This window comes from Chrysochloris asiatica, unplaced genomic scaffold (assembly GCF_000296735.1).
Source record: "Chrysochloris asiatica unplaced genomic scaffold, ChrAsi1.0 scaffold00001, whole genome shotgun sequence".
Classification (NCBI taxonomy): domain Eukaryota; kingdom Metazoa; phylum Chordata; class Mammalia; order Afrosoricida; family Chrysochloridae; genus Chrysochloris; species Chrysochloris asiatica.
The window spans coordinates 15,338,610-15,352,202 of NW_006408519.1; the positions used below are offsets into that span (position 1 = coordinate 15,338,610).

Sequence of the window (13,593 nt, forward strand, 5' to 3'; positions counted from 1 at the left end):
CCAGAGCACCTTAGCGTAGTGGTTACGAATCGGCCTATTAACCTCAAGGTAAGCTGTTCAAAATTACCAGCTTTTCGCGGGAGAAAGATGAGGCTTTCTGCTCCCGTAAAGATTTACAGCCTCAGAAACCCTGTACAGGGTCGCTATGAGTCAGAACCGACTCCACGGCACTTATCAACAAAATGAGGTGGGTGGAACTGACTTCCACATACATACCCACCATATCCATCGGACTTTTTGTGTGGCCCTGTAGGATCAGCACTGAACTGTGAACCCCAAGTACACCAGTTCAAACCTACCAGCTGTTCCTCAGAAACCCCATAGAGGGTGACTATGAGTGGGAACTGACTAGATGGCACTTAACAACAACATATATATATATATACACAAACCCTTTATAGGGTTTCTGAGGAGCAGCTGGTGAGCTGGAACTGCAGACCTTGTGGTTCAAATCAAACTTGCATTCTAGTGCTTAAGCTCCAGCACCACACTAGGAATCTCTTTGCAGATATACATTTGGCTTTAAATTTCATGGAAAAATGGAAGTAAAAGTTAATGGAATTTTTCCAATAACTATTTTTCAGTTCCCTCATATATATTGTGTTTTAGATTTATCTATATACCTAGGAGTCCTGGTGTGGTTGGGCTAATGCATCAGACTGCAAAGTCGTTTGAACTTCAAGGTCGGTAGTTCAAGCTCACCAGCTGCTCCTTGGAAAGTCTATACAGCATCACTATGGGTCAGAATTGACTCGACGGCACTTAACAACAACAATATAGTCTATAGTCATACCATCCAGAATATGCTCAATATCTTCAGATCTCAGAAGCTAAGTAGGACCTGGCCGGGTTATTACTTGGATGGGAAACTATGTGGGAATACCAGGTGCCATTGTCATTTTGAGCATGCGCACTGCCTCTGACCTCCCTCTTGAAGTCCTGGTGTAGCATTGTGGGTTAATGCTCTGGACTGCAATATTAGTTTGAACCATAAGGTTGATGGTTTAAGCTCACCAGCTGCTCCTCTGAAACCCTATACAGGGTCTATGAGTCAGAACTGATTCAAAGACACTTAACAAAAACATATACTTATAAACAAAGACTTTTTTTTTTTTTTTTTGCTTGGATCCACAATCAGCACCCATGGAAGGAGCAGTCAAGAAATCAAAAGATCAATTGTTGTTTGTGCTTTTGCATCAGTTCTAGCATATAGTCACCTTCTGGTGCTATGGGTTAATGTGTTGGACTGCAAGATCAGTTTGAACCACAAGATCAGCGGTTCAAGCTCACTAGCCACTTCTGGGAAACCCTATACAGGATTACTATGAGTCAGAATGACTCCACAGCACTTAACAAAGACAAAGAGAAAATAAGGTTTCCAAGGAGCTGCTGGTGGGCTTGAAGTGCTGAACTTGTGGTTCACAGTCCAGTGATTATCCTACAGTGCCATACAAGGATCTGCTGCAAAAGACATCTTTAAAGTTCTAAAGGGCAACGATGCCACTTTAAGGACTAAGGTGTACCTGACCCAAGGAATGCTATTTTCAATACCTTCATATGCATGTGAAAGCTGAAAAATAAACAAGGAAGATGACCAAAACATAGATGTATTTGTGTTATGCTACTGGGGAAGAATATTGAAAGTAGCGTGGACTGCCAGAAGAATTAACAAATCTGTCTTGGAAGAAGTACAGCAAGAATGATGCTTAAAAGCAAGGATGATGGGACTTGGTTTCTTGTTCTTTGGACTTGTCAGTAGGGATCAGTCACTGAAGAAGGATATCACCCTTGGTAAAGTGAAGGTCAATGAAAGACAGGAAGACCCTCCATGAGATGGATTGCAACAATGGGTAACAACAGTAATTGTGAGGATAATGCAGGTCCAGGCAGTGTTTTGTTCTGCTGTGCATTTGTTGTAGTTGTTAGGTACCATCAGTCAGTACTGACTCATAGTGACCCTATGCACAATAGAATAAACCACTACCTGATCCTGAGCCAACCTTACAATCATTGCTCTATTTGAGCCCATCACTGCTGCCACCATGCCAATTCAGCTTCTTGGGGGGGGAATCTTCCTCTTTTTCTCCAACACTCCATTTTACAAAACATGATATCATTCTCCAGGGACTGGCCCCTCCTGGCAATATGTCTAAGTATGAGAGATGATGTCTGACCATCCTAGCTTCCAGGGAGCATCCTGGCTGTCCTTCTTCCAACACATATTGGCTTGTTCTTTGGACTCCCCTAAATAGTGCTGTTGTTAAATACCCTATGAGTTGGTTCCAACTCATAGCGACCCTGTACAGGGTTTTCTAGGAGCAGCTGATGAGTTTAAAGTATCGACCATGAAGTTCAAACTGACTTTGTGGGCTAGTGCTTATCCTACAGTGCCACACCAGAACACCAATCTAGGAAATTTTGGGGGGCAATTAGTTCTACCCTAACACACAAGTTTTCTACGAGTTGGCGTTGACTCAAGGGCACCTAACAACATGTTGTTTGGAAAGCTTTCTCGATGTTAAAGACATAAATATTTCCAAATAAGATTTTTTTTTTCTAAAATTTTAGTTTTCATATTCGCAGATAAAAAACAAACCAAATCAAACCCACTGCCATTCAATTGCTTCTGATTCATAGTGACCCTGCATTGGATTTCCAGGACTGTAAATCTTTATAGGCGTAGGCAGCAGCCTCATCTTTGTCCTGTGGAACTGCAGGTAGGTTAATACAGCTGACCTGGTTATTAGCAGCTCAATGCTTATCCCACTGTGCCACCAGGTATTTTACATTAAAGCTATAAAATTTTAAATATAAGACATTCATAACTTGAATAGGGAGGGAATATGGTTAAGAGAATGGTCTATAGGGGCAGAACATCTTAGTCTAAATTCCATATCTACTTATTAGCTGTATGACCTTGAACAAGTTATGCAACTTTTCTGTGCTTCATTTCTGTTACTCTTATCAGTGGGATTAATAATAGTATCTCCCCTCATAATGCTATGCCTTGTATCTGCAGGAAGTAGATAAATGCTGGTTATTATTATTTTAGCTCTATATTTAAAGTTACAATAATATTCAAGGTCTTTGTTAGTATTTTTTTTTTTTTTAAATCGAAACCCTCACACTTAATCTTTCTTTTTTCCCCATTACACTTGCTCATTCAGCTCCAGCCACACAAGTTAATTTCAGGCCTCTCTCAGGCTTTAGAACTTACTGATCTCTCAGCTAGAGCTGTGTGCCTTTGGGTTAGCTAACTTCATGGGCACAGAAACTGCCTTAGGAACTTCATTCCCAGAGCAAAAAAAGTTCCAGTGGGAAAAGATAAAATATAAACCAATTACCAAATAAATTCTTCCAAAAATAAATAAATTAACTATTGTTGAGGAGCAAGAGGAATATATGACATATGAACAAATAGAAATTGTTTTATACAACTTAGTCTTCAGTGAGAGAGACAGAGAGTAAAAAACATTAGATCTAGAGATGTGCATTGAGAAACTAAGGGAATCTTAGAGTGTCCTGTCATGTTTTGCTGAGTTCTATTGGCCCAGGATCAGGCAGTGTTTCGTTCCGCTTTGCATAGGGTTGCTATGAGTTGGTACCGACTCGATGGCACTTCACAACAACAACAATTACAGTGTAAATTTCTGTGAAGGCATTACTGTTCTTGTTTTTTTTGTTGTTAGGTATGATCACTTCAATTCCAACTTCATAGCAACCCTATGCAAATGAGAATGAAACACTTCCTGGTCCCATTTCCTATTAGCTGATCCTCCACTTTATCAAGCATGATACCCTTCTTTAGGGACTGGCCCCTCCTGATGAAATTTTCAAGGTATCAACATCTTTGCATCTAATGAGCATTTTGGTTGTACAGGAAATTTCAAAGAGTTTATGGGAAAATTTCACTATCTTTTCATTCTATTTTTCCATATATTAATACAGTATTTCAAAATTTATTATTCTTCAGAATATTTGTGACCTCTGTGCAAAGTAGCAGGCACTGTGCATTGTCTGTCAGCATCTCTTTTTCTCACTAACAAAACCATGATGTGTTTTTTCCAGCAGTAAGGTAACCATATAAGAAAAAAAAAAAAAAAATTCATGATTATATAAGGCTAAGCCAATCGGGTAGCCTTTTAACTCTTAATTTTCCATTTTGCCTTTCTGGAAAATTGAAGCCTATCCATAAGAAGTTTGGACAAAGAGATTAAATATATGTTGTGGGTTAGGGGACAAAGCCCTATGCCAGGTGGTTATGAGTTAAAACTTCCTTCACAGCCCTTAACAACAACAACAAAATGGACTAATAGGGTCACCTCTACCCATTTCCCCATTCTTCTTGTCTTGAACATACTCAGAGTTGCAGTAGTCATCTTGTGATGTTGTCACAACAAACATGAGAACAAAAAGCAAGGATTCTTGAGATACCATGGCAGAAAGAGGAGCAGGATCCTTGTGGACTTTGTTGAGCAGTTGAATCAAGATCTATCTCCCTTCCTCTGAATTTTTTATTTTAGAAAAAATAAACTCCAACAATGTAAGTCATAACTTGTTGTTGTTAAGTGCCGTCGAGTCGATTCCGACCCATAGCGACCCTGTACAGGGTGTAAATCTTTATAGTAGAAAGCCTCATCTTTCTCCCACGGAGCAGCTGGTAGTTTCGAACCGCTGACCTTAAGGTTCGCAGCCCGATTTGTAACCACTACGCTACCAGAGCTCGGTTTCCCATTATCTAAAGGGATCCTTTAGCTACTGTTTCTATTAGTTACTTTACAAGTCTTGTTGTTAAGTACCATGGAGTTTGTTTTGACTCATAGAGATCCTGTATAGGGTTTCTAAGAAGTGCTGGTAAGTTTGAACTGCCGACCTTGTGGTTCAAGCAAACTTTGTGATCCAGTGCTTTATCCTACAGTGCTGCATCAGAACTCCTTTACAAATCTCATTGGCTTATATAATGAATGGATAAACAAGACAGTGAAATAAAATACACCTTATAGATTTTGCTAAGAAATTATTTCATATTTATCTCACCTAAATGCAATTCTGTGTATCTAAAACTGAAAATAGTCCAACAACTGAGTTATTAAGTTAACAAAATACATAATGAAAAGAGAGTGACTATCTTTAAACTGATGTTGTTGTTGTTAAGTGCCATAGAGTTGACTCCAACCCATTGCGGCCCTGTACAGGGTTTCCAAGGAGCAGCTAGTGAGCTTGAACCACCAAACTTGCAATTCAAATGGCTTTGCAGTCTGGCTCATTAATCCACAGCACCACGTCAGGACATTCGACTGATAGGTGTCATTAATTGGGTGGACATAAAAGACCTCTTTATGCTTTGACTAGAATTGAGAAGAAGTCGGACATGTAAGATACATTTGAATAAGACGGTTTTCTTTATTTTCCCTGACTATGCTTGGTTCTTCTTAATTTCTGTGCCTTTCTTCTATTCACTTTTCCTAGTATATTCCCCACCATTTCTCTAAGCCCCAAGCCTACCTTTAATACAACGTCCTTCATGAAACTTTACTTGACCATCCCAACCTCAGCCAAATAATCTTTTTGATGTTCTTAGTTCTCTCAGTGTTACACTAGGACCGCCTCTGCATGACTCAGGATTCTTACAGTGAGATAGATTTTCCAGATACAGATGGAATAGTTGTAAGGAGGAAGATACTAAAGAATGGACAAGGGTGGAATTGACTTAAGGAATAAATGGATACAGGGATGTAAAGGTAAAAACATGCCTTTTCCACATTACCTCATGTTTAAGCACCTTCTCTTATGTTCACAATTGATTAATTACTGACTCAAATAATTTTTTGAATATTTAAAATGGTGACCTGGTAGAACATTCTTATAACCTCCCAAAACATTTTGTAAAATCAGTATTCAAGTTAGACTATAATCTACCAATAATGTGTAATAAAAAAAATAATTAAACTAAAATTGACTGAAGACTTTATGTTGAAAAATGACCCATTCACAAATGATTGTTTACAAACAATTAAAAGCACAATACTATGTGATAACTGTTAGATGAAGTATAGGTATCAATTACTGCAAAAGAAATTTTGAAAATGTTGTGTAATTGGTTGGAAATATTATGAAAATTGAATCATAGTTTGCTTTAGAGGACAAATATTTGAGATGGCTCTCAAAACTCAATAGTTGAATTAGTGTCCAAGCTGGGGAGGGCACACCTGAAAGTCAAAGCAACCTGAGTATAGGTTGCTTAAAATCAAGAATTATATTTGGAGGATGAGAAAAAACTTTTATCAAAGCAAAGGAATTGGTGCTTAACTATTAACATAACTGTGTAGATATAGAATAATTTTCTATAAAAATCTTAAGTAACACTTAGGACCAAATAGAATTAAGAGCAGATGAGTTAATGTTTCCAGGGTTCTTCCCCAGTGTATGGCTCCCAACACAGGTTCATAAAAATCTTAGAAGCACTTAGTGGCTTCTCAGTAGTGAGGCAGCTTAGAAGTAGTCTATATGCATTTAAATTTCAGAACTGAGAAAGAAACATGTAACTTTCCAATCTGGGACTGAAACATATCTATAGATAAACAATTGCCCATTATAAAATTATACTTTTCATATTCTCTATAATATTGAGTGGGAGTCTTGCTGTGGCACTGTAGGGTAAGCACTGGACCACAAGGTTGGTTTGAACAGCAAAGTCATCAGTTCAAATTCACCAGACATTCCTCATAAGCCTTATGTACGATCACTATGAATTGGAATCAACTTGACAGCTGTTTATAACAACAACAATAGTTGGAGAAGTTCAATATCATCAGCTCCGGTAGCGTAGTGGTTACGAATCGGGCTGCGAACCTCAGGGTCAGCAGTTCGAAACTACCAGTGGTTCTGAGGGAGAAAGATGAGGCTTTCTGCTCCCGTAAAGATTTACAGCCTCAGAAACCCTAGGCAGGGTTGCTATGAGTCGGAATCGACTCCACGGCACTTAACAACAACAACAACACTAGGAGCCAACTGGAACAGAACATCGATTCATCATATACCAGTTCAGACTGAAGCTGAAGAAGAGTAAAACAAATCCACGAGATACAAAATATGACCAGTATTCTTACAGGAATAATCTTAACTTATGTAAATTATATATATCAGATGAGAAAAGTTAAGTTCTTTTTGAGAAAGACATAAACATTTTAGATAAGAAAATAATGCAGCACATAAAAATGTTATATAGATACTGAAACATTGAACATTATATTGCAATATAGCTTTAAAAACGGCATAGCTATAACATTGCTGTTAGAAAACAGAGGCAATGCATGAGTAAGCAGAAACAAAAATGTTTGCCTTTCTTGCAAATCACCCAATAATATTTGAGAAACAGTCCTTGGTACATTAATTTCACTAAATCACAGAAACAACCATAATAGTAACTGCTTGGATTTTCTTTTGTGTTTGGGAGAATTTTATAGGAAATCACCTTGTCCGCAATGATTCTGATGATTTAGTGATATACATTCAGTATTCTTCTGTTAATTTCTTTTTAGTTAATGTTAACAATACAACAGTTCTAGCACAGGCTGAAAAATATCCTTGAAAACAATCAGTAGCAAGACAAACTTCTCATTGTTTTGAACCAGGATATTTTAATATAACAATGATTTTTTCCCCTTGATTTCTTGCAGCTTAAAAAAAGAATATTTTCATAAAGTATATTGTATTCAAATTCCATTTAGGATCTAATGTGATCACCTTTGATATTGTAACCTAAGTTTTCTTAATATTTTAAATTCATATGACTGCTTGAGAAAATTTATAAATGTCAGTGGACTTTTTCACATTTTCTTGTAGTAAAGACTTCTGAAAATAGCTACGTTATTTAGTTCTACTAAATAGGTATTCTGACCTTTCAAAACAAATTTTATTTGATGCATTGTAAATTTATTAAACACAGAGCTAATAATCACCTCAGTTTACATTTGTCTTACTATTTTAGTATAGTATTTAACACAAATTAGAATCTTAATAACTTTTTAAAATAGATTTTATTTTCCACAGATGTAGTTTGTCTGTTTGCTATTTTATTTAACTTGTAAAATAAATTAATGCAATTTATATAATAATTGATGACACTCATCTATCTATGACTTGTAGTCTTTATATTTCTACCTGTTGAATTGTTGATGAGTTTAGTACAGTAAATCTGAACTAACTTATTGTAATAAGATAATTTTTAAAAAGGCAAAATGAACTAAAAGGTTTACCATTCTTTAATGTAAAATCACTTGAATCATCTATAGATCATTAATGATTGATCATATCACTCTACCTATTTTATACATTTTGCAACTACAAGTAGAAACTTTAACATTGAATTTCTAGCCATTAAAATCTTAGAAATGTTTACATATATTAAAATATACTGTGGAGAGTGTATGTGTGTATATATATATATATATATTCCCAAATCACAAATAGCATAAACCCTCTGAAACAGTTTCAACTGTAAACTGACAACAGTTAGAATACTTACAACTTATAAGGTTATTGCTAGCATCAAATAAAATTATATACATAAATAGTATTCTAATCTGCAAATTGTTAATCAAATGCTGGATCCTACTTCACCTAGTGCAATGTAATTATTGAATAAACAGTGTCGCTATGGGTCGGAACGGACTCGACGGCACTTAGCAACAACAACAACAAAATACTTACTGGTATAGACAAGCTGAAAACCTTCATCGGTCCCTTCAGTATCAGAGTTAAATTCTAGCCAGAGTTGATTGGAAGTACTGCTGAGTGTCAGTCCTCGCATTGATGCACCAGTAAAAGCACCCAGAAGATGAGTTGTTTTATCTTTTCCATCATATATCTGCAAATACATTTATAATGAAAACATAAATGCATCAAAAATAACCAATTCAGAGGATATACATATATCTGTGGAGAAATAAAATTACTGTTTAAATATTATACTCTTCTGAATCTAGATAACTAAATATTTCCAATTTAAAATTAAATATCTTAATTTATAAAAATTAATACATTAAAAAATGTGAAAAATTAGACTCCACATGAACAATTTCAAAATTCCAACCTCAGTGGATGTTTAGACTAACTTTTGCTTGAATTATAACCTTAATACTTTTTATGGCATAAAATTGAAAATTCAGAATATCTATGTAAACATTGGTCTCCAAGACTGGGTGTGTGTGTGTGTGCATGTGGGTGTGTAATTTGTCTCTCTGCAGTTTTCTCAAAATGAGCAAATACCTACTTTTCCAACAACATGATAGAAATTTCTATTAGCTATCTATATCTTTTAAGTTGTTTCATTTTCAAAATATTAACTTAAAAGTTATTAATTAGCTTTCAGAAACTAATTTAACACATCAAGTACATATAGAGGCAAAATTCCTAAATTCTCTAGGCCTCCATCATTCTCATCCTTCTGTAGCTGTACTTCTACTCAAGCTCAGACTGTATAAAACAGTATACACAAAATGGGAGATACATTTTTATGAAATTTCATGGTAAACACTAAAGACCTGGTGTGGCTTTGTAGGATAAGTCTTGGACTGCTAACCACAAGTTCAAACTCACCAGTCACTCTTTGAAACACTATATAGGGTTGCTAGGAGTCAGAACCAACTCAATGGCACTTAACAACATGCCACGTCTTCTTTCCAGGAGTTTTATGATGTTTCACCCACAATGCATCTGTCAGTTTGTTATGTTGTGGTATCTTGTGAGTTGCTGTGATGCTGTAAGCTAGGCCACCAGTATTGTAAATACCAGCAGGGTCACCCACAGTGGATTTTCCTGACTAAGGCAAATTAGGAAGAAGAAGAGGAAGAATATTTCTGAATGTTCAGCCACTGAAAACCTTATTGATAGCAGCAGAACATTGCCAGATACAGTGCCAGAAGATGAAAACATTATGAATAGCTCCAGAATATTGTCAACTATAGTGCCAGAAGATGAGATCTCAGGTAGGAAAGCACTCATAAAACAACCAGGGAAGAGTTTCTTCTTCAAAGTATGGTTGATCATAATGATGGGAATAGAGTAAAGATTTTGGGACATTCATTTGCTGATAGGATTCAACTCAAATGAAGAGAGAGAGCTACAGACATTCATTAATAACTGGAGCATAAAATGTATGAAGAATGAATCTAGGAAAATTTTAAGTTTTCAAAAGTGAAATGGAACACATAAACCTCAATATGCTAGACATTAGTGAGCTGAAGTGGACTGCTATGGCCATTTTGAATCAGACAATCATGAGTTCCTATATGGGAATGAAAGATTGAAGAGAAATGTTGTTGTAGTCATCAACAATAAGAACATCTCAAAATCTATCTTGAAGTACAATGCTGTCTGTGATAGGATAGTGTCCATACACTTACAAGAAAGCCCAGTTAATACCGCTAATTTTAAAATTTACATGCCAACCATTAAAGCCAGCGTTGATGAGACTGAGTAATTCTACCACCTTCTTAAATATGAAATTGATAAAACACACAATCAAGATGTATTGATAATTACTGGTGGATGGAATACAAAAGTTTGAAACAAAGAGGAAGGTTCAGCAGTTGTAAAATATGGCTTTAGTGATAGGAATGATCTCATGTTAGAATTTTGCAAAATCAATGACTTATTCATTGTAAATACCATCTTTAAACAACATAATGGATGACTATACATATTGACCTCACCAGAAGGAACCAAACTGACTACGGCTGTGGGAAGAGAGCGTAGAAAATCTAAATAACATCAGGCAGAACAAGACAAGAGTCTGACTATGGAACAGACCATCAATTGTTACTATGCAAGTTCATGCTGAAGTTGAAGAAAATTAAAACAAGCCTATGACCTTGAACACATCCCATCGAATTTAGTGAGCATCTCATGAACAGAATTGATTCATTAGACATTAATGACTGAAGACAGAAAAGCTGTAGGATACCATAAGAACATCATAGAAAAGAAATAAATATCCAAAATGGAAGTCAGAAGAGACACTTAAATTTACTCTTTAAGATGTCTTACTCTTTAAAATACTCTTTAAGATACAGATGCTAGAGCGAATTAAAAAAAAAAAAAAAGATACAGTAAAAAAGCTAAACAGAACATTTCAATGGGCAGCTTGATAAGACAAAGTCAAGCCTTATAAGGAAATATGCAGAGACCTGGAGTTAGAAAACCGAAAGGAAAGAACACTCAGTATTTTTGAAGCTGAAAGAATTGAAGACAAAAATCAAGTCTCAGTTTGCAATACTGTGGACTATATAGACGAAATATTGAAGATGATGCAGAAAACATAAAAAGAAGATGGAAGGTATATACAAAGTCACTCTACCAAAAAGAAATGGTTGATGTTCAACATTTCAAGAGCTTGCATATGGTTAAAATCTGATGGCACTGAAGGAAAAAGTCCAAGATGCACTGAAGGCAATGGTGAAAAACAGGGCTCCAGAAATTGATGGAACACAGATTGAAAACTTTCAACAATCTGAAGTAGTACTGGAATCACTCACTCATCTATGTCAAGAGAGTGTGAAGACAGCTATCTGGCCAAAAGATTACAAAAGACGCATATTTGTACTCATTCCAAATAGAAGATATCCAATGGAATATATTGAAATAATTGAAAATATTAATATCACATGCAAGAAAAGTTTTGCTGAAGATATTTTAAAAATGCTTGCAACAATACAGTGACAGGGAACCTCCAGAAATTCAAGCAGGATTCATAAGAGGATTTATAGCTAGGCCTATCATTGTTGAAATTATATGGATGTTGGCTGAAAGCAGAGAATATCAGAAAGATGTTTACTTGTGCTTTGTTGACTATGTAAACTTCACATTGCAAAGGTTTTTGAGTGTGTGGATCATGACAAGCTATGAACAACATTGCAATGAATGAGTATTACAGAACATTTGATTGTGCTTATGAAGAAAATGTACATAGACAAAGAGGCACTCATTCAAATAGAACAAGGGGGTACTGAGTGGTTTAAAATCAGGAAAGGTGTGAGTCAGGGTTGTATCTTTTCACCATACTTATTTAAAATCTATGTTGAGCAAATAATCCAAGAAGTTGAATTATCTGAAGATGAATGTGACATCAGGTTTGGAGGAAGACTCATTAACAAACTGCAATAATCAGGTTACTAGAAGCAAAGTGGATTTAAAATACTTACTGATGAAGATCAAAGACCACAGCCTTCAATATAGATTGCACTTCAATGTAATGGAAAAAAAAAAAATCCTCACATCTAGACCAACAAATAACATCATCACAGATGGAAAAAAGATTGAAATTGTCAAAGACTTCATTTTGACTGGATACACATGGTAGCAGCAGCCAAGATATCAAATGATGTATTGCATTAAACAAATATGCTGCACATGACCTCTTTAAAGTGGCCAAGAGCAAAGATAGCAATTTGAGTACTAAGCTTATCCTCACTCAAGCTAAGAAATTTTCAATAGCCTCATATACCAGTGAACGTTAGGTAACGAATAAGGAAGACCAGAAGAATAAGTGCATTTGAGTCACAGTGTTGGAAAAGAATATTGAAAGTACTGTGGACTGCCTAAAGAACAAGCAAAACTGTCTTGGAAGAAATACTGCCAGAATGTTCCTTAGAAACCAGGATGGTGAGACTTCATCTCTCATACTTTGAACATATTATCAGGAGGGATCTGGAAAAGGTCATCAAGCTTGGTAAAGTGGAGGGTCAGCAAAAAAGAGGAAGACCCCCCAAGGAGATGAATTGACAAAGTAGCAGCAGCAATGGGTTCAAGTATGACCACAATTGTGATAATGGCAAAGGACTGGGAAATGTTTCATTATATAGTGCATAGAGTCACAATGAGTTGGAACCAACTTGATGGCACCTAACAACAACATGTTTCATACAATGATGCTACCAATGCTCATTCTATTGTTCACACTTCCAGTCTCTACCACAGCCACCAAAAGTCAGATGGTAAGTGCCTGTCTTTTGGTGGATGTGGTAGAGACTGGAACAAACTAGTGTACAATCATCAATTAAACATAAATAAGATGCCATAATGTCTTGGAGAAAACAGACAAAACAGTAGTACTTCAAACAAGTGACCAAAATATAGAGACAGAAAATATAATACCAGAATTGGCATTGGAACTACTTAATAAGAAATTCAAAGGAATGCAAGTTAGGCATTCTCAATGGATTAAGAGAATGATGGAGGAAACAGAAAATGAAATTTAACAAAAACAAAACTTTAAAAGAATTCATGAAACAAACTGACAAAGTAAATGAACAATTGGTCACTATGTAAAAACAGTAATTAGCAAGCTCTCAAAAGTATAGCTATTTATATGCACTGAAAGGGCAAAGTAGATCTGAATCAATGGAAGGTCACATTACTAAATTTGAAGAAAACGCTCTCAATATTCATCTCTTGGAGGAACAATCAGAAAAATGAACATCAACAAAAAAAGCTGAAAAAGCCTAAGATTTATGTGGGACACTATCGAGAGGAATATTTTATATGTGGTTGGAATTCCAGAACGGAAAGAGACAAAAAGGAGGGGGAAAAAAA

At 35.9% G+C, this 13,593-nt stretch overlaps 1 protein-coding gene across 2 annotated transcripts in view; it reads right to left on the reverse strand.

Annotated features, from left to right (window-relative positions):
• The window catches only part of CSMD3 (CUB and Sushi multiple domains 3), a 1,928,297-nt gene that overhangs the window by 516,176 nt on the left and 1,398,528 nt on the right, over window positions 1-13,593 (reverse strand). For both annotated transcript variants that reach the window (XM_006830658.1, XM_006830657.1), the window contains one exon: window positions 8,713-8,869. In XM_006830658.1, coding sequence (XP_006830721.1) covers window positions 8,713-8,869 — 157 coding nt within the window. The remainder of the gene's footprint in view (window positions 1-8,712; window positions 8,870-13,593) is intronic.